The sequence below is a fragment of the Mus caroli genome, unplaced genomic scaffold, assembly GCF_978045245.1.
Source record: "Mus caroli unplaced genomic scaffold, Mus_caroli_1 scaffold_3, whole genome shotgun sequence".
Taxonomy (NCBI): Eukaryota; Metazoa; Chordata; class Mammalia; order Rodentia; family Muridae; genus Mus; species Mus caroli.
Window position 1 is genome coordinate 155,799,153 of NW_028227258.1, and position 26,604 is coordinate 155,825,756.

Sequence of the window (26,604 nt, forward strand, 5' to 3'; positions counted from 1 at the left end):
GTGCATGTGCTTATATGGGGGAGATATAGTGAAGGATTCAAGAGAAGGTGCTCTTTCCATTTTGAGTATCTAGGATGCAATTTGTCCCTTCTGCTTGGCAGAAAGTACCTTCATTCCTGAGCCTTCTCCCTGGTCCCATTTTTATTTTATTTTTTTTAATTTCACCTTTGTCCTCATAAAAACCAAGTGAACTAGGCAAGAAAATATGCAGTTGTCTTCCCAGCACATAGCAGCTGAGACAGAAGTGCTTTGAGGCCAACCATAGAGCTACACTGCAAAAGCCAGTATCAAAAGCAAAAAAAAAAAAAAAAAACAAAAAACAAAAAAACAAACCAAAACAGTCTATCACAGCCTACCTTGTGCTACCTTCCTACACAACTAAGTCAAAGCCTTGCTCTTCAAAGAGAATTCACTATTTTGAACAACAGCTCCCAACATAATAATGGGAACTCCATTACTTTAAATTTTTTGGAACACTTTCAATATAACGGCCAATTCATCAAATTGATGAGTATTTTGTATCCCTTTAAGCTGGCTTAGAATCATGTCCATACCTTACAGTTAGAGTAGGCTGTATTTCAAACCAGTCACAAGAAGATAGTGACCTCCATGTGGTGGGTATACTGGAGCATCTCTAGACACCTCCCTGCAGTCCCTATCTGTATTCCATACCCACTGTAGCAACCTGGAGCTCCTCCTACTGTGTTTTCTACACTGGCGGGTTACTTGTTTTGCTTTCTTTGTCTTCCACCCTATTTTGCTCCCAAGTTCTCCTTTAATATACTCCGGATACTAAGGTTTTTTGTTTGTTTGTTTGGTTTTGTTTTTTAAAAACACACAATATTTTAAAAAACAAAAACAATGAATCAGAATTGTACTGAGTGCATGATTCGGAGGTTCTTATTACTGCCTCCTTTATCTTGTCCATGTGTCATGCACTAAGAACTCTGATGCTCCGGGTAATTCCTGAAACAAAATACAGTGAAAAGTTTTGGGACATTGGAGACAATTGTATTCTTGTATCACTACCTCCACTACCTGGGGATGCAGGGCGGGGTTGGTAGCATTAAAAAGACTTTACAACTTCGTTAGGCTCTACCTGATTTCCTAAGTACCTCGACCAGCCCACCCAGCCAAGGCCATTCTAGCTCCTGGTCACTGGACTGCCTCCCACCGGGTGGGGTGGCTTGCAGCCTCTGCTCCCAGTGGCTGCCCGATGGGGACCTAGTGTGCTGCCACACATCTGGGGACAAGGTCAGATCAACAACCCGGAGGACCCAAGGTCAGTCCCCGGCCCTCAGGTGCGCAGGCGCCCGGTCGCCAGCCGGCGTCATTTGTCCAGCGGCCGTCAGCGGCGACCTTGGGCCCAGAGCCTGCCCGCAGAGCCCAGACCTCCCTCTGGGCCAGGACAGCAAAGCCTCTTCACGCCCCGCCCTGACCCCGCGCTGACCGCTTGGTGACGCTTCTGCCAATCAGAGGCAGCCTTGCGGACCAATCCCAGGGCGTGGAGTGTCCTCTTCGGTGTCTCGTCCCTTCGTCCCTTCGGCTCCTCGGCATTTTCCGTGGCCAGGCCTTATCCGGCTTTCCTTAGACCGGGTGTTGCTTCTGGGTGTAATTTCCCAGATCTCTCTTCAGCCACTTCCGGGTCTTCAGTCGCTCCGGAAGCCCGCGAATCCCGGAAGTGAGGGCGCCCCAGATTCGGCCACGAAATGCCCAGCTTTCCGGAGAATGTTTGAGCAAAGGCGGTGCGGCGCCCGGGCGTCCCGCAGAGGCCGCAGGTCAGTGTCCGCTCGCAGGTGCCCCGCCGTAGGGCGCGCGGGCCCCACGCTCTGCGACGACGGCCTCGCGAAGCTTGCCTTGCTGCGGGCCGCTGTGGCTCAGTCTGTCGCGGGGTTCCGCAAAGGCAGTAAGACAAACCCAGACGCCCAGTTTTCCTCTAGTTTAACGCTGTCACGCAAACTACGCGATTCTGCCTCGAACGAGCCGCCTCTGCATTCCCCGCGGCGACGCTGCAGGCAGCCCGGAAAGCGCCTCCTCGCCATTTTCACAGTACTAGATTGAGTGCTTTAGCTCTTAAATAAGAATCTCTTGTAGTTTATGAAAAAGGTTTTTTCAGTGTTTTGGAGTTTCAACCTTTTCAGGAGCCCATTCTTGGTCTTCGTGGGAAGAGTTATTGAAGGTTTTCTTACAAGTTAGTTTCTGACTTACATTGAAATCCATTGGTTTGCTATAAGGAATGTTATATTTATTTCTGTTCTTTTTGGGGGGTCCTTAAAAGTCTTTGTTGGTTCGCTAGTTTATTCACGTGCCATTTTTCACACAGCAACACTTAGCAAAAGAACTTTTCACGGATTGAAACTTTCCCAGACTATCAGTTTCAAATATTCTGTGGGACCCTTTGCCATATTTTTCACCTTGATTATTTTAGATAATTGATGTATGACTAAGAACTCCCATCCCGACCCCCTTACCAGTTTGTAGTCAAAACACCCTCCAGGAATGTGTGGCCTTTAGTTAAACCTGAACAGAATGGATTTGGAGTAGCGTCTTTCCTTTTACTGTCTTGATCCTTTTTGTACTATCAATTACTTGTATCCAGAATGAGGAGAAATGAAAGATAAGTCAGTAGAATTAGTAGGAATTTTTTTTTTCCTTTAAAAAGTAAAGAAACTAAGCATACTAGGCCACTAACATGAAAAGAATTAAGTTCTCGTCTTGATTATAGCTTGCTTATGCCCAGCTCTACCTTTTGGACTAATTCTATTTTTCAGTAATTAGAGGTAGCACTCAATCTGTGGCTTTAAAATTGTTCCATAAAAGAACTTTTGTAGAAATTTCCTGAAGCCATGCAGAGGAGAGACAAAGCAAGCCGGCTGTCAACTGTAGTTTAACAAGCACAGCTATTTATATGTTCTTTTACAACAGTGTTCCTGTAAGGATCAAGTTCATATCTCCGACCCGATGATCTGTCTTGCTCTTCGGCATGAAAATTCTTCTTAGCACAATTGTTCATTGTTTTCAGTATGCATTCATCTGGTTATTCTGGCATCCTAAAGTTATGTATTCCTTATTTTTAAAAGGGACAAACATGGCAATGCTATCTTACTTTTTAAAAATAGAAAAGTTTAATTCTGTCTTTTTGATCACTCATAATTCCCATTTCCCTTCCTACTGAATATCCTTGTATTGTTTAAATTGAAGGTCTTCAAAGCCTTTGCATTAATTTTCTGTTTGATCCATTCAGTATCTGAGCCTTGAAGGCATGTGAAGACTTGGCTGGTCATGCCTTGTCTAGGAAAATTAGGGATCTAGCACTATATGATCTGCAGGGCATTAAGTAATTTTCAGGTTCCTATAGTACAAAGAAAGTCTGAGCTGTATCAGTTTGTATGTCAGAACCAACGTTCATTTGAGATTGCTTGCACCTTTCCCCCATTCTTGGTGATCTTGGCTGGACAAGAGGAATGTAGGCTACATAGTCCCTGTCTTTTTCCTATGAAGTAAAAGTAACTTGGAAGTGTTCTGTGGCCCTCCTGCGCTCCTTGAGAATGTGAGAGAAACCTTGGGGGAAAGCCTCAGCTGTTCCATCTCTCCTTGACTGTGAGCCTGGCAGCGATTTAAACTGAGTTCTATACATGGTAGTGGAAATATCGGAGAGGAGTAGACATCTCCTGGCCTTCCCAATGTGGACTATGTGCCTTTCCAGCCCATTTCCTTCAAGACAGTCAAAAGTCCCTTTCTATAATGGGTTTTTTGTTTCTTGGGGTTTTGTGTGTGTGTGTGTGTGGGGGGGGTTCTGTATTTAATATGTATTTTTATCAGAGCTCAGATTTCTTTCCTGAGTGAGTAAAGACAAAATACCACCCAATTATCTTTTCGTCTTTATTAAAACGTATCAACCAGGAACTCCAAAGTAATTCTATCTCTATCTTGTCTAACCCTTGTGTTTGGAGATGTGTTGGCATAATACATACAATTACATACAATTCTGTATTCATAATAAATGATCAAACCCCATTTTTCACTCAGAGAAGACTTTTTAGATTTGACATTCAGTCACTTTGATTGAGTCTCTGACAGAATGTATAGGGGAGGGAATGTGGATGGGAGCTTGGGTGATTTACCACCTTCCTTTAATTACTTTCTTCATCTGTAGTTTGGAGAGCTTAGTTATGAAATCTGTCTTTTGAATGATCCTGAGGAACAACAACAACAACAACAATGCTAAGTTTATTGTCTTCTACAAATTTTGGATTGATTACCGGCAATTTTTTAATTGTTACTTGACCTTAAATTATATTTGTTTTAAAGTGACATAATAACAGCTACTGTTTTAGACAGATTCCAGGACACAAAATAAAGGAAATATGTAGTGTCTGGTACAGTTAGGTTTTACTTGGTAATTTCTTTTCCATACTTGATACCTTTTTGTTCATTTGGGGATATTTTCCCATAAAAATTGCAGTTAGATTTATGTTCTAATAATTTTGAAGTCATTTGAAATTCTTCTCTTAAGCAAGTTGATCCAAAAACTCCCAGAATTTCTAGAATACTTTGAAGATGTGGTTTCTTCAGGTATTTCACCTGTCTGTGCGCATGCTTAGAATCGATGTTTGTTGTAGTTGGTATCTCTGCACTTTAGCCTTACGTAGCTTTTGAAAATAATTCCTGCAGTGTGTGCTCTAGTGCCACCTTCAAGTAGTTATACTGCTGGGCCATCATCATCTTGTTGGTATAGGTCACAGGACAGAGCATACTCTGCCACTTCTAGCATGGTGACTTTATAGTAGTTATTAATCTTTTAAGTTCTATTTTTTGTTTTAATTTTTCTATAACTGTCCCCTTATCATATATCCTGCTATATTTTCTTTACAGTTTTTCAAAGTCAGTTTTATATAATCATGTCTCTGATTGGAAAGGGGTTCTTGTGTTCTAATCTCCTCTTTCCAAGCTTTGAGAAAACTCTTCTTGTAAATGATAATTTTTTTGTTTACATTTGTTTTTTTCCCCCAGGTAATGAGGAATGTGTTGTAGTAAAATGACTTGTCCAGAGTCTCTTTGGCATGCCATTTCCTGTGTGCAGTCAAGCATCTCTTTAGTGTTGCAGTATGCCCCTAACCTAACCCTAACCCTCTGTATGATGTAGAAATAGCAACTTTCTGAAAGAAAAGAATATGTGAACAACTGCTGCTTTCTTTAAAAAAAAAAAAAAAAAAAAAAAAAAGGTGAGGTTAAGTCAAGGTGTTAGAAATTCTGTTTTAAGGTTTTAAGATAGTGTTTTAGTTAACCTTACGTACTGAAACAAGTGCACAGTAGCTAAAATAAGCAAGGACTTTGGTGGGAGATGTTGTGTGTAATATGAATTTAGTCTTGAAAGTTATACCTTTTGGGTTTGGTTTGGTTTCTTTGGTCTTTCCATAAAGGGGGAAATACATACATATGTGTGTTTGTGTATCCATATCCCTTCCAGTAAGGAGCTTATCGCTACTGTCTTTTGTGAGAACTCTGCATTTTTCATCCATTTTAGAAAAGACCGAATTCAATTAAAAACAAATTTGAAGACCTAATGTCCACAGTTTGAAAGTTTTATGTGTCTTGTATGTATCCAAATGAGCATTATTGTGACTTATCAAACTGACAGTCTATAAAGTATAGACTAGAGTACTAGAGTAAATTTAATTGTAATAGAGGGAGGAACAACAGAGCAGTTACAATTAACTGGGCAAGTCTGGCAGAAGTAGAATTAGATGGAGTTTAGCACTGTTCAGAGAGCCAGAGGTCATGGTATCCTAATGGATTTTAGCCATAGCTTTACTCTTACCTATGTTTGAAGTGTACTCTGGGAATCCAGTTAAGACCCTTTCTGATACATGTACCATTTGCTAGTATTGATTTCAGTACAATGGACAGTAAATCTATCTGACTACACTAAGAATATCTTTTTAGATTCAAATCTTAAGGTCTGCACTTAGAGATTAGTCACATAACCTCCAAATATGAAGTTTTAACCTAAAACCTATAAAAACCTAGAGAGAAATCAAATGAACTTCCATCCACTTTCATTAATGGAATTCCTAAGACAGTGTAGCTGTGATTTCTGTCCTTCTAAGGATGAGTTCCCAGCAGTAGATGGCCTAGAGATTCATCACAATTTAGAGGTTTCTGCTGACAACATTTACAGGATTGTAAATTTAAATGTAGAATTTCTGTAGGCAGTATGCATTGACAAATATGTTTAATGGCAATACATCTAGTTCTGAGAATCCCAGAACCGGTCAATAATAATGTGTATATTGATAGCAGCAATGTAGGAGATGTTACTTGGTATTATAGCTAAAATCCATTTTATCCTCTTAATCATAATTACATTAATATTGACAGGCCCTTGACAATACCCACATTATTATTGATAGATTTCTGTCAATAATGTCTTTTTAAATAAAATATATTCATTCATAATTTGTACCACACAATAAAAGCTTTAAAGTACAAACTGAAAATTTCCTTCTTCCTCAATGAGGTGAAATCATTTGCTATGGTTTTTCAATGTATGTAGAAAATAAAGGTTTTATTTTTGGAAATGAAGATCAAAAAGAAAGCAGGGGCTATTTAAGGCATGTGGCTATATGTTGCTGCTCTTCAAATACCTGTTTTCAGGATTTTTTTCTTTTAATCTGAAAGGAAAGCAGTGTGACATGTACCCTGATAAAATATCAGCAGGGGACCTTTTTAACAGTTTTTAGTGCTGGGTCATTTGGTCTTAAACATCTTTATGTGACAAGTTAGTTTAATTACCTTAAAACCCTGGGAGGTATTATACTTTTTATCTGTTCTTAACTTTGCCTTCAGCATCTTTTCCCTATATTCTTAAAGTATAAAATCTGTCTTTAACTTGTATATCACAAGTTATAATTTTAATCAGTTTTATATGCCTCTTTGCCTGAATATTTATTAAGATTAACATGGTTTACAAAATGAGGCAAAATATATTCGAATGGGGTGTTAAAGGTGGAATAGAATGAAACTTCTCAGGGCATTTTGAAAAACATTATCAATCTTTTACTGATTTAACTCAGAATAATTTCAGTTTACAAAAGCAAAATGATTGAGGTTGACTTTTTTTAGAACTCTTCAACTTTGAGTCAACATGTTTGAAACTAACTTACCTCTGCTAGGAGACATATGAAAACCCACTGATGAGCTAACCAAGGATACATTCCAGCAACTCCTGCTGAAATCGATCTCAAAGACTCTCAGCAAGACCATAGCCAGGAGTTCACATCTCGGGTCTTTTGTCTTTTGCACAACCTGTTCCTTTTTCCTAAGTAAGAAAGTTTCTTATCTTTTTTCCTTGGGAGTTTTGTGGCTCTCTTTACTATTTTCACATTTTGAGACTGATTCTTTGATTTAAAGATCCATGGGAAGTTCTGATTTTACTAAAGCTCAACTGTGTTAAAGTATGTGAAAAAAGGGAAGTTCACTGATAATAAATACTTAGATCAAATATACCACCTAGGAGATTGGCTGGTGTTTTTATGCCCAATGAATATTAAGTTGAATAAGAATTTGTCAGAGAATTAGAAGTTACTAAAACACGGACTACTTGCATTATCTTGAAATGACTTTATGTGATTTAAAGGCATTTATGGCTTGCTTTTTTTTTTTTTTTTTTAACTTCACGCCTATTACGGGACAAATCTTATTATACTGCAGTGAAAGGAAGAGGATTCTGTAATCAGATTAATTGAACTTCCAATTAGATTTATTTCATTGTTTCCTTTCCTGGGCACTGCCCATCTCAAAAAGCTAAGCAAGTATTCTAAAAGATCTGTGCCTGCCAGAAAAGGGTGGTGGAGTGGAGTTGGGGGAGAAGAAGAACTATATGTAGTATTTTGTTGATAAACCCAGGGTTGAATACTTGTATTATGTGTGCCCTGCCCAATATCTATGTGCCTCTGAAGTTTCTTTATGTCCTAGTCACAGGCTTAACCATGTTGATTGGTTAAATTGCCAAGTGCATTAGTAATGATGGAACCCAACTTTATTCTCTACCGACGCCATTTTATCTTTTTCAGACAAGATAAAAACTATATGTGGAATAAGCCTAATGTCAGGTCTTCCTGCGTGGCTCACATAAGCACATCTAATAGTGATATCATGTTTACAATTTGTCTGCCACAATTACATTTTAATGATATGGTCAATATTTCTTGGAAACAAATTCTTTTGACTCAGGATAAGGCTTATTGTGTAATAATGAAGATTGTAGTGTTTTCAAATGAAATTTGCCAAAATCAACTTGTAGACTTTTCTTTTATACCCATCCTTAGCCAAGGTAATAACAATGTGGTAATAAGACTATTTTATAGATTCCAAGCCACTTTTGCAATATTATCTCATTTAATCTCAACAACCCACTGAAGTAGCTGTTATTTCCAGCTTTTAGAAGAAGAATCTAGGGCTAATGAATAATAATTATTATTATTATTATTTGTTCGCATAGCAAGTAGGGTACAGAGCTAGACCTTAAGCCAAGGAAAGTTTGATTTTAACTTTGCTTCTCTCAGTCTGTCACATTTGTGTAAAGATGGAAGAAGAATATAATCTAGGTGAGGTTTTCTGTTGGACAAACTGTGGTGTGCAATGGACAGTGTTCTAGGTTTATAACTAAAACAAGTCACCCAAACTATTGAAATCTTGGAAATAAACCCTTAAACAAACCCCAAAGAAACAAATTATCCATCTGGGGAGCAAAGTCTGAAGGACAGTTTAATAGTAAGTCTTTTAGTCTACTGAAGAGTCTTACAGAAGGAGATGAGTCAGGCCAGCTGTTCCTAATCTACACTGCATCCAGGCTTGGGGTTAAAGAGGGGAGCAAAGAAAAAAAATGCTAAACTATAACAGAAGGAATAAGACAGATTTTTTTATAGTAGTATTAAATATTGGATCTGTTAGACTCTGTTAAGTCCTAAGTCTACTTTTCTGGTAGTTATTAAAAATTCCTCTTTACTACATGATCTCAAGTATGATTTCTCTAGAAAGAAGGGTTTTGAAAAAGGTTGTATATCTGAGAAACTCTTCACTGAACTCTTACTAAATATCAATTAAGAATTGAAGCAGAGGTATCTTTCTAATTATTGCTTTAGCTAGGGGTGTTGATATGATGTTCACCTAGTACATTAACTGGCTTCCAACCATTGCCCCCCACCCCATCTCATACAAGTTCACAATTGGTCATTCATGAGCAACTCTTAGAAGCAGTCTCTGTTGAATTCTAGATCTGTAATATTAAGATAGTTATGTACTCTATTCTGGAACTTTCACAGTTCTAGTACTCAAGAAATATTTAAATTAGTACTGCTGGTCTATAAAGTAAGCTGAATATCTCATCTGTTCTTGGCTAGGAAAGCCATCTATCAAACTCAGTACTAGGGACCAGATATGCAGGGCTATCATTGATGATTTGAATTGAGAGAGAAATCATGTAGGTTTGTGTTAGCTAATAGAATAGTGCTTTTTGTTTTTGTTGTTGTTGTTGTTGTTGTTGTTTTTCTGTCAGAGAGAGAAAGAGAGAGAGACTATACTACCTTAGTTCTCTTTACTTGCTTGCTTGCTTCTCATTTTAGGCCTGGGTGATAGCCTTGAGAGCCAGGGCATGTTGTCTTCTCTGTATTCCAAGATTATTTATAGTCAGGACTTTTGTGGAATCAACAATGGCCTTGAATTTCACAAAGATTTAATAGAAAAAGATGCATTCTGAGTCACTGAAAGGTTTATACCAGCTTTTGTAGACAAAGTGATGAAAACCAGCTAGAAATGAGTAACCGGAAAACCATGCACAGGAGATAGGAAGAGAAAAAAGGATGAATTTTGTTTTGTAAGTGACTAACCCAGAGGTTCTCTAAATCACTTGAGCATGAAATCTTGTAGACCCATGACATATCTAATAAGTCAAAGTCTTTGGAGCCCAGCCTGATATCCGAAATGTATAAATAACTCAAGAAATTAAACATGAACAAAACAAAATAACCCAATTTTTAAAATGGGGTATGGATTTAACAGAGAATTCTTGACAGAAGAATCTCTAATGGCCAAGGTGGATCTAAAGAAATGTTCAACATTCTTGGTCAAGAAAATGCAAATCAAAATGACTGTGAGATCTCATCTTACACCTATCAGAATGACCAAGATCAAAAACTCAAGGGATAGCAGCTTGTGCTGGCCCAATTGTGGAGTAGGGGAATACTTCTCCAGTGCTGGTAGGGGTACAAACTTTGTAAATCAATTTGGTGTTTTCTCAGATATTTGAGAGTAGATCAAGTCCCAGATATATCACTTTTGGCCATATCCCCCCCCCCCCAAATGCTCTACCATACCACACACAAGGACATTGGCTCAACTATGTTCATATCAGTTTTATCAGTAATAGCCAGAATCTGGAAACAATCTATATGGTCCTCAAAAGAAAAGAATGAATAAAGGAAATGTGGTGCATCTACTCAATGGAGTATTACTTAGCTATTAAAAACAATGACATCATGAAATTTTCAGGCAAATGGATAGAACTAAAAAAGATCATCCTGAGTAAGGTAACCCAGACCCAGAAAGGCAAACATGGCATGTACTCATTTATAAGTGTATATTAGCCAAAAAGTACACAGTTCACAGACTCAGAGAAGCTAAGTAACAAGGAGGGCCTAAGGGAGAACTCTTGAGTCTCATTAAGAAGGGGAAATAGAATAGACATTGGAAGTTGATGGAGGGAGGGGACTAGGTAGGAGAGCACTTGGCAATTGGAACAGGCTCAATCCGGTTGGGGTAGGACTGATGGAGACAGTACTGGGAAAGACAACTGTAATTGGGATCAGGGATCATCTCTAGGATGAGCTAGAAATGTAGGACAATGGAAATTCCCAGGAATCTATGAGGGTGACCATAATGAAGGTGCCTAGCAATGGTGGTTATAGAACTTGAAATGGTCATCTTCTGTAACCAGGCAATACTTCCAATTCAGGGATTGGGATACCAACCCAGCTACAAAACCTTAGACCCATAAAATTTCTTTCATACAATATGTTCTGGGATAAGGATGGTGCAGAAGGGAGGAAATAGCCAATTAGTGACTGGCCCAACTTGAGACTTAATCCCTGAAAGGGATCCCATTCCTCACACAATGATACTCTGAAATACTCGCAGACAGGAGCCTAGCATAAATGGCATCAGAGAGGCTTCACCCACCAACTGATGGAAACGTGCAGAGAGCCACAACCAAACATTAGGTGGAGCTTGGGAATCCTTTGGAAAAGGAAGGATTAAAGGAGCCAAAGAGGTCAAGGACACCACAAGAAAATCAACTAACTTGAGCTCACAAAGACTGAGCCACCAACCAGCCAGCATGCATAGTATGGACCTAGGCCCCTTACATATATGTAACAGACATGGTCTTCATGTAAGATCCTTAACAGCAGGAGCAGGGGCTGTCTTTGATTCTGCTGCCTGCATTTGGATCTTTTCCCCCTAACTAGGCTGCCTTGTCTAGGCTCAATAGAAGATACACTTAGTCCTACTGCAACTTGATATGCCAAAGCTGCTTGATATCCATGAGAGGTCCCCTTTTTCTGAGGAGAAAAGGAAAACAGTGAATGGCAGTGGAAGGGACTAGGAGGAGAAAAAGGAGTGGAAACTGGTATCAAAATGTAAAGTAAATAAGTTAAAGTAAATAAATAAAAAGAAACAGGAAAAGGTAGAAGCCAGCCATCCTTGGCTGTGATCCTGGGAGTGATTCTGGGAAGCTCTTCAGTTTGAGAAGGACTGCATTAGATGAGTGAAGGAATGGAATATGTGGAATATGCAAAAATACATGTGTCTTATATATATTTATATCTTTTTATCAAATGAAAATAAGATTATTGTTTTAAAGCTGAATGCATTGAGAGAAGATTTGGGCCACCAAAAGTTTATATCAGTAGCTTGTTCATTTAATGTTTAACCAAATAAAGTAAATTATATGAGAAATGCCTGAACTTATAAAAATCTGCACCCAAACTGTTTACCCCATCTTATAGAAACCCCAGACTTCAAAATTGTATGTGTGGCCTTCCATTCATGTATTTCCCATATTAGAGCACTGGATCCCCAGGCAGTGATGCATTCCCCTCTGGTTTGTTCCTTCCTCACTTTAGATTTGAACATTCCCTTCTTCTTTGTCTCCACAGATAGGTTTATAATTTACAGAGCCATTAGCTTCTCACTGGGTCAACCTAACAGTTATTAGGTTGTTAAATAGTCAGTGGGCTACCAGCCCTCCTCACAGCCAGCAGAAATCTGTTCTAATGAGTAGCCAGAACAAGCCTTTAGCATCTGTCTTTTTCTTTCCTTTTCAGCCTTCTGCTTGTCCTTGAGCTTCTGGCTCCTGTTATTACCGCTGCTCATAATGGTTTTAGTTTCTGTAACCATACTGACCCTATTGCTCCTTCCCAGAACCTGCTTAGATAGCTCCTCTCCAGGAACCTGTCTGAGGAAATGCAGTTGGAAATGTAGAGCCTTCAATTTCCCCTTGAAAATCACATACTGCAGCTCACTGTACATTGCCTGTTTATTTTATATAGCATACCCGTCCTGTCTCCCTCTTTTACCTAGGTAAATTGTAAGCTCCACCATACTCACAACTGCCATTCATTCTATTATATCACTATCTCCAACAGAGTAAGTAAGTACCAGTATTTTTTTAATTATAAAATGCCTCTGTATTCCAGGAATTATGATAGTTGCCCTGATTCAACTCTGATAATATCCAAATAGTCATAGCATCAGTACTTATCATGTAGTAGAGGAAATTAACAATTAACAAGTACATTATATCCAATGTATAGAGATCAAGAGAAGAAGCTGGAATGTTAAGGGCACAGGCAGGGTGGCAGCCAATGCAGATTTTAAATCAGAAAAGGAAATGGTACTTGGTCCCTTACTTAGTCTCTCAGTTGAAGAAAGGGGACACATGTTCTAAACAAAAGAAGAAAAAGGATACACAGTATAAGGTGATAGTGGTTCTTTAAGAAGCATCTGGGGTATTGGTTTGTAGAGTCCTGTGTTACAGGGTAGGCAGTGTCTGATGGACCGGAAGGTAGATAAAGCAATACAAGGCGGCCTAGTGGAGGGGAGAACATATTTAGAAAAAAAGGTCTTTATCAGATAGAGAGTGAAGAATGCATAAGGGAAAACGTTGTACACAGAGCTGACTGTCATTGGCAGTGGACTAGATTAGAAGAGTGAAGAAATGACACTCAGTTTCTCTCTTTTTTTAAATACATTTTTATTAGATATTTTCTTTACATTTCAAATGTTATCCCCAAAGTCCCCTATACTCTCCCCCTGTCCTGCTCCCCAACCCACCCACTCCCATTTCCTGACCCTGGCATTCCACTGTACTGGAGCATATGATCTTCGCAAGACCAAGGGCCTCTCTTCCCATTGATAGCTGACTAGGCCATCCTCTGCTACATATGCAACTAGAGACACAGTAAAAGAACACACATAATATGCACTCACTGATAAGTGGATAGTAGCTCAGAAACTTAGACTACCCAAGATACAATTTACAAAGCACATGAAACTCAAGAAGAAGGAAGACCAAAATGTGGATACTTCGTTCCTTCTTAGAATGGGGAACAAAATACCCATGGAAGGAGTTACAGAGACAAAATTTGGAGCTGAGACTAAAGGAAGGATCACCCAGAGACTGCCCCACCTGGGGATCCATCCCATAAACAGCCACCAAACCCAGACACTATTGTATATGCCAGCAAGATTTTGCTGACAGGACCCTGATATAGCTGTCTCTTGTGAGGCTTTGCCAGTGCCTGGCAAATACAGAAGTGGATGCTCACAGTCATCTATTGGATGCAACACAAGGTCCCTAAAGAAGGAGCTAGAGAAAATACCCAAGAAGCCAAAGGGGTCAGCAACCCTATAGGAGGATCAACAATATGAACTAACCATTTTCCCTCTTTTTAATCCCAATTCTTTACTGTAGCTCTTGGCAAGTATGAGGCAAAGGCCTCCTGAAGCAGATGTGCAGCAGAACTCTCTACCAACTTTTGGGAGGCCGCTAAGTGCTGCAGAGGCCTCGGGAACGGAGCAAAGGTTAGTGACCCCTCAGAAGAGGATTGGCATTTGGATGGGGAAATCATCCTCCAGGTCTGCTTTAGTGGAAGAGCTGTCACCAGGCAACTTGCCCTATTCATGGGTCATTTTGTTTCCTAGGTTTGAACTCCCATTAATTCAATCTATGATACATGTGCATTATTAAAATTCACCTCTTGAAAATGTCTTGTGTTGTCAGATAGTCCTCATTTCAAAAAGTACTCATTCATGTTAGGATGGTTTTGGTTCTTTTACTATCTAAAAATTAACATTTAACATAAGCTTTTAACTAGATTTAATAAAATAATTAAATTTGAAGGAACTTAAGATCGTTTGTTTTTTTTTTCTCTAGCCTTTTGTTTTAGACTCAAGAAACCCAAGGATGGGGAGGATCAGGTGAAAACCCTGGTTTCAAATCACATGGCCCATTGGCAACAGTTGATGTTCACAGGATCCATGCCTCTAGTGTAAGCCTTGGTTCTGTGTGTTGCTGGCTTGGGCCTCTCAAAGGCTGGAGAATGTGTTTAAGCTTCATGTGCTAAAAAATCCTTACTGTGTTTGGCCCTGTCTTAGTAGTATGTAGTTTACAAGGGCTATATATATAAAATAAATAACATGATGACCACATATATGTATACACTGTGAGATAAGTACTTCAATTAAACAAACGTATCCATCACAGCTCATCATTAGTGGAAGTACATGTGTGCATGTATACACATGTGTGTTTGAAGATAGTCTTAGCCAGCTTCAAACAGGTATGCTGATGATAGTAGCCATGCTGTACAATAAGTCCCCAGAATGTACTCATCTTCTAACTTGGAATTGGCATTTTGGGGCAAAGCCTCACCAATTTTGCAATTTTTTTGGCAATCACAATTTTATCTTTATCTTTCCAGAGTTCCACATGTTTATATTCTACAGGAAAATAAATCAAGTGAAGGAGCCACTTAGAAATTACAGGTAATTTGGGACAAAGTTTGAGTTTTCCTATTCATTTATAGGATGTCAACTGATCTGCATATCAATTGTTGCAGTGATCAGATGGTTTTGCTGCTGTAGTTAGCAATATTAAATGACTTCTGAGGCATTCATACCTAGCTAACTTTAGTTAATGCTTTAGATTTTTCTTACTGTCTTCTTCGTTTAGCATCTATTTCTTTTTTATGTATTTATGAAATTATTACAGTATGTATCTTTAACCATGCCATTCTTTTGAGCATTTTAATAGTTGTGTGTCCAAAGTACACATTAGTTTTTCAGAAATGAAATATAAGGAAAGTATATGTAAGGAAGATTGGGGATGACTTTAAATACACCCTCAAATCCCATAGAAATGCTAGAACTCACAATGAAGCCTGGATTTAACCATCTGTTGCCATGTTCTGTGTAGTTCGGCTTTCTCCATTTGTTGTGCTATTTGACTTCATTGTCAGTTTTAGGATTTTAATCTTCCTGGCAGAATATCTAAACAAGGAATATTATATAGAAGTATATTTTCAGAGTAAGTAAACAGCTATGTTCTCTCTCCCTTTTCCATCCCTCTCTTTCTTCCTGTCATTATCCCTCACTTTATATCCATCCCGCATTCTTTACCTCTCTCTCTGTCTCTCTCTCTCTTCCTTCATCTCTCCCTTCTCTTTATCCATTACTGTCTATATCACCCTCCCTCCCAACTCATAAGGGACAAAGGATGGGGGTGGGGTAGGGTCAAGATCTAAAAGAGGGAAGAAGAAGAGAAAGACACGTTCCAATTAAGAAGAAATTGTTTACTGTTTTGTTATCATATTAGTAATCTAGACCCATCTTCTGTGTTTACAAGCAGCTAAAGTGGTGATAGAAGGATTCCACTACTTGATGTTTCCTAATTGTATTTTACCTAGACAGCATCAGAGAAGATATGACTGGCAAAGAAGAGAATATGCAGAGTGCAAACAGAGTGCTGAGGATAAGTCAGTTGGATGCACTTGAACTGAATAAGGCCCTGGAGCAGCTTGTGTGGTCCCAGTTTACTCAGTGCTTTCATGGATTTAAGCCAGGACTGTTAGCTCGCTTTGAGCCAGAAGTAAAAGCATTTCTGTGGCTTTTCCTATGGAGGTTCACCATCTACTCCAAAAATGCCACCGTGGGGCAGTCAGTTTTAAATATTCAGTACAAAAATGATTCTTCTCTCAACCTGCTATACCAGCCACCAACTAAAACTCAGAAACTGTGGTATGCTGTGTGCACCATTGGGGGCAGGTGGTTAGAAGAACGATGTTATGATTTGTTTCGAAACCATCATTTAGCGTCTTTTGGGAAAGCCAAACAGTTCATGAATTTTCTGGTTGGACTTTTAAAATTAGGGGAGTTGATAAACTTCTTGATTTTCCTACAAAACGGAAAGTTTGCAACTTCAACAGAACGCCTCCTTGGCATTCATTCCGTATTTTGCAAGCCCCAGAACATGCGCGAAGTTGGCTTTGAGTACATGAATAGGGAACTTCTCTGGCATGGCTTTGCTGAGTTTCTGATTTTTCTCTTACCACTTATCAATATCCAGAAGTTGAAAGCCAAATTGTCTTCCTGGTGTATCCCCCTTACTGGTGCTACTGGTCATGACAGTACACTAGGCAGCAGTGGAAAAGAGTGTGCTCTGTGTGGAGAGTGGCCCACAATGCCTCACACTATTGGATGTGAACATGTATTTTGTTACTACTGTGTTAAGAGTAGCTTCCTATTTGACATATACTTTACGTGCCCAAAGTGTGGCACAGAAGTGCACAGTGTGCAGCCCTTGAAATCGGGAATTGAAATGTCAGAAGTAAATGCTCTTTAGAAACCAAGTTGTTTCCTCTGAGAAAAGTGTATTATATCCAATTCCTTGGAATTAGTCATCCTCGGTGTCATCTGTAGGTGGCTTTTAACAGGAGTGTGCTGTACAGCCACTCTCTTCCTTTACAAGCACAACTCAGTTCTAATCACTGGAAACCAAATGATACTAGAAAATCTTATAAATGTTCATGTAATTTTTTTAGATCATCTAATACAATTTTTAATGTCAAGAATACTGGAAATTTTTTGTCAGATGAATACTAAGAATGACTTAGAATACTTCTTCATAGAAAAAGGTCAGACTCTAAAAATAAAGATTTTTGAGACTCTGGGATGATTGTGCATTTATTTTTGAAGATAAAGAAACATTATAAGCTTACATCATAAAACCCTTTTATGCTGAATCTCAAGTTCTACTGTCTCGCTGGTAACTAAGCTTTTCCCTGAAGCCAGTTTTCAAGAGGTTCAGTCTATACCTGTCAGACCCTGCCCATCAGAGTTGAATTCTTACATTCAAGATGTAGAAGCTGCTTAAGGCAAGAGAGTTCTGGAGACTGTGGGACAGCTAAGATGAAGAACTCTATGTTATAAGCCTCTGTCTGAGATCAGTACTGATATTTGCACTAAGCATATTGGTAGTCTTAGGAAGTAAAACTAGAGGTCTTTTGTACTAATAATATAGGAATTCATATCAAGTGCCCTTTCTCTCCAGTTTTCCCTTTGTTAAACAATAATATGAAAATATTGGGACTGTTTTTAATCCCTTCACCAAAATAATAACACTTTTAAATACTCTCAATTTTTATGACTTAATAATATGCTAAAGTCCAATTGACTCACATGTTAAATAATATCTATTTTTTTAAAATATTTAGAGATGTAACAATTAACTTAGGTTGTCAAGTCTCTACTCTTAATTAGACTCTATTGCAACATGGTTTCTGAATAGCAAATGTAGATACATGAGTACATGAGTAGTAGACTCTGGACTTCATATTTCACTCAACACTTAAGAGATTGTTGAGGCTAGATGTACAGCAGTGAATAAGTAGAGTCCTCGGGTGTGTCCATTTACCTAATGTTCAGCCAGTGCAGCTTCAATTTAGTGTAGGATAGATAAGGTACTTCACAGCCTTAGAATATGTCTGATTTTTACCCCCTTTCTCCTCTTATTTTAAAACTTACTGTGAAAAACTAAAGATTCAGGAAAATAGACAGTTCCAAAATATAGATGAAAATATTCACATATATTTCCCTCATTGTATTACATGTGTATGTCTTCAGCATTCTTCAGCACTGTAATGCATTCCAATTTTCTTTTTCTTTTAAGAAAGTGCCACAAATTGTCTGGAGTATATTTAAGAGTTCCCACAAGATAAAGCCACAGAGCTAACCAGCATGACCCAGTGAGTAAAGGCAATTTGGTCCCCAGAATCTAGATGGTGAAAAAAAAAAAAAAGAACCATGTTCTCTGACTACCCACCATATAAGCACTGTGGAGTGTGTGTGTGCATGCATCTCCAACTCAGATTGAATTTGATAAAATGAAAATAATGTGTGAAAGTGAGTTTATGTCAACACTACTGATCTCATCTGAATATAGATGCTCATATTGCATGGAAAAGGCTGGAGAGATGACTCGGTGGGCTGAAGTTGCTTGTGGGTCCTGAAGAACTTGAATTCCATTTTTGAAACTCACATGATTACAAAATTGAAGGGGAAAACTCACTCTCACAGGTTGTCCTTTGAGCTCCAAATATACCACAGTTCATTCATATACACACATGGAAATACAAAGGAAAAAAAAAAAAAGGGTTTATAACAGACTCATCCTGAGCCACAGTGCTCCATACCCAAATACTTCGAGGAGAAAGTAGGTCTCAAAGGAGTGCTGACATGTCTATAGCACATGGAAGACCACCACTTCTACTCCAGCAGACCTGCCCAGAGACCTCAGGATACAAGAATGAAGGAGCAGCCTGGGACAGGATCTTTCCTGTTTCCATCTACACCAGGAGCTGATCCTGTGCCATAGCACTAAATACCCATATACTACCAGGAGAGAGCTGGTCTCCCAGGATTGCCAACACAGCTGTGAGCACAGGTAAGACCACCACTTCTGCTCACATTCCTGGCCCAAGAGGGATGAGCCAGAGCCATCAGGACACAGGAACCAAGGAACAGCCAGGAACAGGATCCTTCTGGTTTACCTCTGTACCCTGGTCGACAGCTCTCCATACCCAAATTCCTCCCAGAGAAAACTGGTCTCCTGGGAGTACTGACACACAGCTTGCAGGATGGAAAAGCTACAATCAGAGACAGCAAGACCAGCAAACACTAGGGATAACCAGATGGCAAAAGGCAAGCACAAGAACCTTACCAACAGAAACCAAGGCTACATGGTATCATCAGAAACCAGTTCTCCCAGCACAGCAAGCCCTGTATATTCCAACACACCAGAAAGGCAAGACTCTGATTTAAAGGCACACCACATGTCCTTAAGAAGGACATAAGTAATTTCTTTAAAGAAATTCGGGAGAATACGGTAAACAACTAGAAGCCCTTAAAGAGAAAACATAAAATTCCCTTAAAAAATTATAAGAAAACACAACCAACAGGTGAGGAAATTGAACAAAGCATTCCAGAATCTAAATATGGAAATAGAAATAATAAAGAAACCATAAAGGGAGACAACCCTGGAGATAGAAAACCTAGGAAAGAGATCAGGAGTTATAAATATAAGCATCATCAACAAGAGAAGAGAGAATCTCAGCTGCAGAAGATACCATAGAAAACATTGACATAATAGTCAAAGAAAATACAAAATGCAAAAAGGTCCTAACCCAAAACATCCAGAAAATCCAAGACACAATGAGACACAATCCTATACAATGGATAATAGGTATAGAAGAGAGTTAAGATCCCCAAATTAAAGGGTCAATAAATATCTTCAACAAAATTAGAGAAAAAAATTTCCCTAATGTAAAGAAAGAGATGCCCATAAACATGCAACAAACCTACAGAACTTGAAATAGATTGGACCAGAAAAGAAATTTCTGCCATCACTTAATAATCAGAACAACAAATGCACAAAAGTAAGAATATTAAAAGCAGTGAGAGAAAAATGTCAACATATAAAGGCAAACCTATCAAAATTGCATAAGAGACTATGAAAACTAGAAGATCCTGTGCAGATGTTATACAGAATCTAAGAGAATACAAATGCCACCCCAAGCTACTATACCCAGCAAAACTCAGTTACCATAGGTGGAGAAACCAAGATATTCCCTGTCAAAACCAAAATTACAAAATATCTATCCATAAATCTAGCAGTAAAAAGATAATAGATGGAAGACACCAATCAATACAAGGGGGGAAACTACACCCTAGAAAAAGCAAGAAAGTAATCTTTCAACAAACCCAAAAGAAGATAGACATACAAACATAACATTAACAGGAAGCAAAAATCATTATTTCTTAATATCTCTTTACATCAATGGGCTCAATTCCCCAATAAAAGGACAGAGGGAAAAAAAAAAAAAAAGACTGGATAAGTAAACAGGACCCAGCATTTTCCTGCATACAGGAAACACACCTCAGTATCAAAGACAGAGTAATTGGCTGGAAAACAATTTTCCAGGCAAATGGTTACAGAAAACAAGCTAGAGTAGCCATTTTAATATCAACTAAAATGAACTTTCAACCAAAAGTTATCAAAAGGTATAAGGAAGGGCACTTCATACTCATCAAAGGAAAAATACCAAGAATTCTGAACATCTATGCTTCAAATGCAAGGACACCCACATTCATAAAAGAAACTTTACTAAAGCTCAAAGCACACATTGCAACTCACACAATAATACTGGGAGACTTTTAGCACAAACCTTTTGTCAATGGACAGATCATGCAAACAGAAACAAAACAGAGACATAACAGAAGTTATGAAACAAATGTATTTAACAGATATCTATACAACATTTCATGCTAAAACAAAAGAATAGACCTTCCTCTCAGCACCTCATAGTACCTTCTCCAAAATTGACCATATAATTGGCCACAGAGCTGACCTCAACAGATACAAGAAGATTACAATAATCCCATGCACCCTATCAGATCACCACGGACTAAGGCTGATCTTCAATAGCAACAAAAAGCCCACACACACATGGAAGCTGAACAATGCTCTAATTAATGATAACTTGGTCAAGAAAGAAACAAAGAAATTAGAAACTTTTTAGAATTTAATGAAAACGAAGGCACAACATGCTGGGCATTGGTGGTGCTCGCCTTTAATCCCAGCACTTGGGAGGCAAAGGCAAGCAGATTTCTTAATTTGAGGCCAGCCTGGTCTACAGAGTGAGTTCCAGGACAGCCAGGCCTACACAGAGAAACCCTGTCTCAAAAACAAACAAACAAACAAGCAAAACAAACAAAAAAAAGGCACAACAAGCAGAAACTTAGAGGATACAACAGAAGAGTGCTAGGAGGAAAACTCAGCTCTGAGTGCTTCCTAGAGATCTAATATCAAATATATACAAAGAACTCAAGAAGTTAGACTTCAGAGAACCAAATAACCCTATTAAAAACTGGGGTACAGAACTTAAAAAAAATTCTCAACTGAGGAATACCGAATGTCTGAGAAGCACCTAAAGAAATGGTCAACATCCTGAGTCATCAGGGAAATGCAAATCAAAACAACCCTGAGATTTCACTTCTCATCAGTCAGTGCCACACCACCTCCAGTAGGATCTGTATGACAAGTTCCACAGACTCATGGCAATCTATCTGTTTTGTTTTCTCTTATTCCTTTTCTTATTTACATATTCCTGGTAGCTTAGGCCAAAATCTTAAGTGAGAATAATGTGTAAGAAACCATTCCTAGAGATGGGGCCACTAACATAACCTTATCCCCAGGGAAAACAACACTGTACTTTCTAAATCATTTATAAAACTATTATGATAAAAACTTTCCCAACAATAAAATTTCATATGACTACACGTGTGTTATCTGAGGTGGATTTTGGTATATGGTAAAGAAAGCCTTAATTAGAAAGAATTAAAATAGTTTAAATTTATACATTGAAGATTATAAAAAACAGGCACTAGATGTTAAATAATAATTGACCATGGGGCTGGAAAGTTAGTTCAGTAGTTAAGAGCACTGACCATTAAAGATTTATTAACCTGTTCCTGGAAATTAAAGATTTATTAATCTGCTCGGCCACTAGCCTTGGACGACAGCGCCCACTAAATACATCCTTTTAGAATTGTTATATTTTGATGATTTATAATGATGTGACCTGTTCTGTTTGTGATTCACTTTCAGGGTTGTTATGCTTGGATGATTTTTGTACTTTACTATGCCAAATAATTTTATTTTTGTATCTATGATTGTTTCACTGGATATAGTTTCTAAGATATGTAGTATTTGGTTTTTTAATGTATAAAATCCTCTGCAGAATACACTCAGATTCAAACTGCCTCTGTGTTTGTTTCTGTTTGTCACCACCGAATCATTATCCAGCTAGCTTCAAGGACCCTCATTCCAGGGACCCCCATACCCAACTGGGGTGGTCTGTGGCAAGTCAGAATGGCTAAGATCAAAAACTCAAGTGACAGCAAATGTTGGTGAGGATGTGGAGAAAGAGAAACACTCCTCCTTTGCTGATGGGATTGTAAACTGGTTCAACGACTCGGGAAATCAATCTGGAGGTTTCTCAGAAAACTGGACATATTACCTGAGGACCCACCTATATCACTCCTGGACAAATACCCAAAAGATGCTTCAACATATAATAAGGACACATGCTCCACTATGTTCATAGAAGCCTTATTTATAATAGCTGGAAGCTGGAAAGAACCCAGAAGTACCTCAACAGAAGAATGGATACAGAAAATGTGGTACATTTACACAATGGAGTACTACTCAGCTATTAAAAACGATGAATTTATGAAATTCTTAGGCAAATGGATGGGACTAGAAAATATCATCCTGAGTGAGGTAACTCAATCACAAAAGAACACACATTATATGCACTCACTGATGATCCCAGAAGCTCAAAATACCCAAGATAAAATTCATATACCACATGAAGCTCAAGAAGAAGGAAGACAAAATGTGGATACTTTCATCCTTCTTAAAATGGGAACAAAATCTCGTGGGAGGAGATTCAGAAAGAAAGTGTGGAGCAGAGTCTGAAGGACAGGCCATTCAGAAACTACCACACCTGGGGATCCATCCCATATATAGTTACCAAACTCAGACACTCAACAAGTGCTTGCTGACAGGAGCCTGATATAGCTGTCTCCTGAGAGGCCCTGCCAGTGCCTGACAAATACAGAGGTTGATACTCTCTGCCAACCATTGAACTGAGCACAGAGTCCCCAGTGGAGGAGCTAGAGAAAGGTCCCAACGAGCTGAAGGGGTTTGCAGCCCCATAGGAGGAACAACAATGTGAACCAACCAGTACCCCCAGAGCTCCCAGAGCCTAAACCACCAACCAAAGAGTACACATGGAGTGACCCATGGCTCCACCCACATATGTAGCAGAGGATGGCTTTGTTGGACATCAATAGGAGTAGAAGCTCTTGGTCCTGTGAAGGCTGGATGCCCCAGTGTAGGGGAATGCCAGGACAGGGAATCTAGAGTGGATGGATTGGTGAGAAGGGTTGGGATAGGGGATTTTGAGAGGAGAAAAGAGGAAAAGGGATAGATAACATTTGGTATGTAAATAAAAAATATCTAGTCATAAAAAGAGTTTGTTTTATATGTAATAAAAGGAAAGAAGGAAGGAAGGAAGGAGGGAAGGAAGGGAGGAAGAAACAAGCAAATATAACCAAGAGGAGTAGAAGGCAGGAAATAATCAAACTCATGGTTGAAATCAACCAAGTGGGAAATATATATATATATATATATATATATATATATATATATATATATATATATATATACACAAAGAATCAACAAAACCAGGAGCTGGTTCTTTGAGAAAATCAACAAGATAGATGAACCCTTAGCCAGACTAACCATAGGGCACAGAGACAGTATCCAAATTAACAAAATCAGAACTAAAAAGGGAGATACAGCAACAGAAACTGAGGAAATTCAAAAAATCATCAAGTCCTACTAGAAAAGCCTATATTCAACAAAACTGGGAAATCTGGATGAAATGCACAGTATTCTAGACAGATACCAAATACTTAAGTTAAATCAGGATCAGAAAAACCATCGAAACAGTCCCATACCCCAAAAGAAATAGAAGCAGTTATTAAAATTTCCCAAACAAAAAAAGCCCAAGTCCAGATGGGTTTAGTGCAGAATTCTATCAAACTTTCAAAGAAGGCCTAACACCAATACTCTTCAAACTATTTCACAAAATAGAAACAGAAGGAACACTACCCAATTCCTTCTATGAAGCCACAGTTACATTGTATATTCTCCCTTGGATATGGAACTATTCCTGTCTAATCAGGAACCTGTCCCAATTTCCTTTCATAGAGGACTTCATAAGATTTTTTTTTCTACTTCTATCATGTTTAATGTTCCAAATAGATTTTTAAAACTGGTTGAGTGCATATTACTTTTAGCTTCAGTGGATATAATGTATATTTAAGAGGCTTTTAACTATGATAAATTATTTTGATGACTTAAGAAATGTCAATACTGAGTTGCATAGTTTTGAAACCCTGTCTCAAAAAACCAAAAAAATAAAAAAATAAAAAATAAAAAGAAATAAAACAGAACTTTATACATTTGCTAGCAAATAAAGCTGCCAATACTGTGGACATGGTAATTTTTCTGTAAACCATAATAGAAAATTATAAAATGCATAATTTTTTTTAAAATTGTAAAGTTTGCTCTGTTGCCCAGGCTAACCTGTGATTCATGGACTCAAGTAATCCTCCTGCCTGCCTCAACTAATCTAGTAGCTCGCTCTCTCTCTCTCTCTCTCTCTCTCTCTCTCTCTCTCTCTCTCTCTCTCTCTCTGTATGTATGTATTGTCAATTTTGTTTGTTTTTAACATGTCCCCAACTACATGATAGTCCTAGTAGTCAGAAACATTGTTTTCTGTTCTTTGCCAGATAAACAAAGCCTTTTAGTTCTAAAATATCTTCAAGGAAATGTTATCTGAACATGGTATCAAAATTAGATTGTTTAGCTGCAGTTTAAGGGGGATGAGATGTAAGAAATATATACAACTCCTTTTGATATCTTCAAGACATTGGTTTTAGCCTCCCTGTGGGTGTACCAAAGTCTGTCAATATTCTCACATACCTGTTACAGAAGATAGTCTTTACATGTAACCATGTGCATCCAGCTATATACATTAAATTGTCAGATCTTTATAATTCTGAGAAAAATGGAAGTGCTGTGTAAATGTTTGCTATACTATATAGCTTGGTTTATTTCTGGCTTGTTGAATTCACAGATTCAGAACCTGGAGGCAGTCCAGACTTATAATCAGTCGCAGTGATTATATATATATATATGATTATATATATATATATATATATATATATATATATATATATATATATAAAATCACTGCATATATATAATATACATATATATACATATTTTAATTACATATATATATATATATATATATATATATATATATATATATAAAATCCACATTTGAGAAAGGTATTAAGAATGAAGCAGAAACAGGGAGAAGAATGATAGATTTTAGATTCACCATGCCTAAGGGTAGTGCTAGCATCTACTAGTCCCTGGATGTGGGCTGCTCTGAAAGGGAAGGCACTGTGCACTGAGCTGCCCCCTCCAGCTGAAACTGATTCTTGAGGCTATCACCATGAAGACCTTGATAGAGTAGCTCCCAATCATATCCTAATGCATAATAGTATAATTAAATCTATAATGTTATATAGTGTTATCTTTTCATTTTAAAATTTTTTAATTAATTAATTTATTTTACACTTCATATTTTATTCAACCCCCACCTCTGTCCACCCTCCTACTGCTCTACATGTCAGACCTCTATCTCCACATAGATGCCCCCACACACACACACACACACACACACCACCTGACCTCTAAACTTTCTGGGGCCTACAGTCTCTTGAGGGTAAGGTGCATCATCTCTGAATGAACACAGAACTGGCAGTCTTCTGCTGTATGTGTGTTGGTGGCCTCATATCAGCTGGTGTATGCTGCCTGATTCGTGGTCCAAGGTTTGAGAGATATCGTGAATCTAGATTAATTAAGACTGCTGGTCCACCTGCAGGGTTACCCTCCTGCTCAGCTTCTTTCAGTCTTTCAACAGCAAGGGTCAGCTACTTCTGTTCATTAGTTGGGTGTAACTATCTGCCTCTGACTCTTTCAGCTGCTTATTGGGTCTTCCAGAGTGCAGTCATGCTAGGTACCTTTTTGTAAGCGTTTTTTAGCCTCAGTGATAGTGTCAGGCCTTACGACCTCCTCTTGAGCTGGAACCCTCTTTGGGCCTATCGCTGGATCTTTTTTTTTTTTCCCCTCAGGCTCCCCTCCATTTCCATCCCTGTAATTCTTTCAGACAGGAACAATTTTGTATCAGAGTTATGACTGTGGGATGCCTCCCCTACCTCATTTGATGCCCTGTTTTCCTGCTGGAGGTGAGCACTATAAGTTCCCTCTCCCTACTGTTCAAC

General features: G+C 38.4%; 1 protein-coding gene and 1 long non-coding RNA gene across 5 annotated transcripts in view; one reads left to right on the top strand and one right to left on the bottom strand.

Moving 5' to 3' along the window:
• The window catches only part of LOC147005684 (uncharacterized), a 48,738-nt gene extending 47,115 nt beyond the window's left edge, over positions 1-1,623 (bottom strand). For both annotated transcript variants that reach the window (XR_015046796.1, XR_015046797.1), the window contains exon 1: positions 1,451-1,623. This is a non-coding gene — a long non-coding RNA (uncharacterized LOC147005684). The remainder of the gene's footprint in view (positions 1-1,450) is intronic.
• Pex2 (peroxisomal biogenesis factor 2) lies at positions 1,580-22,436 on the top strand. 3 transcript variants are annotated; one of them, XM_029475237.2, is made up of 5 exons: positions 1,580-1,778; positions 14,033-14,142; positions 14,495-14,609; positions 15,042-15,105; positions 16,030-22,436. In XM_029475237.2, exons 4-5 carry the CDS (start codon positions 15,050-15,052, stop codon positions 16,958-16,960), a joined length of 987 nt encoding a protein of 328 aa, XP_029331097.2. In that variant the 5' UTR covers positions 1,580-1,778; positions 14,033-14,142; positions 14,495-14,609; positions 15,042-15,049; the 3' UTR covers positions 16,961-22,436. The 3 variants fall into 3 exon arrangements, with proteins under 3 accessions (XP_029331097.2, XP_021013775.2, XP_085692163.1); XM_021158116.3 differs by having other exon boundaries at positions 1,587-1,778; positions 16,026-22,436; XM_085836037.1 differs by lacking the exons at positions 1,580-1,778; positions 14,495-14,609.
• Positions 22,437-26,604: the final 4,168 nt, after the last annotated feature.

Coding starts and splice junctions, on each gene's coding strand:
- Pex2 (XM_029475237.2), top strand. CDS start 15,050: ATGTTTATATTCTACAGGAAAATAAATCAAGTGAAGGAGCCACTTAGA. Junction 15,106..16,029: donor GAGCCACTTAGAAATTACAG/GTAATTTGGGAC, acceptor TTACCTAGACAG/CATCAGAGAAGATATGACTG.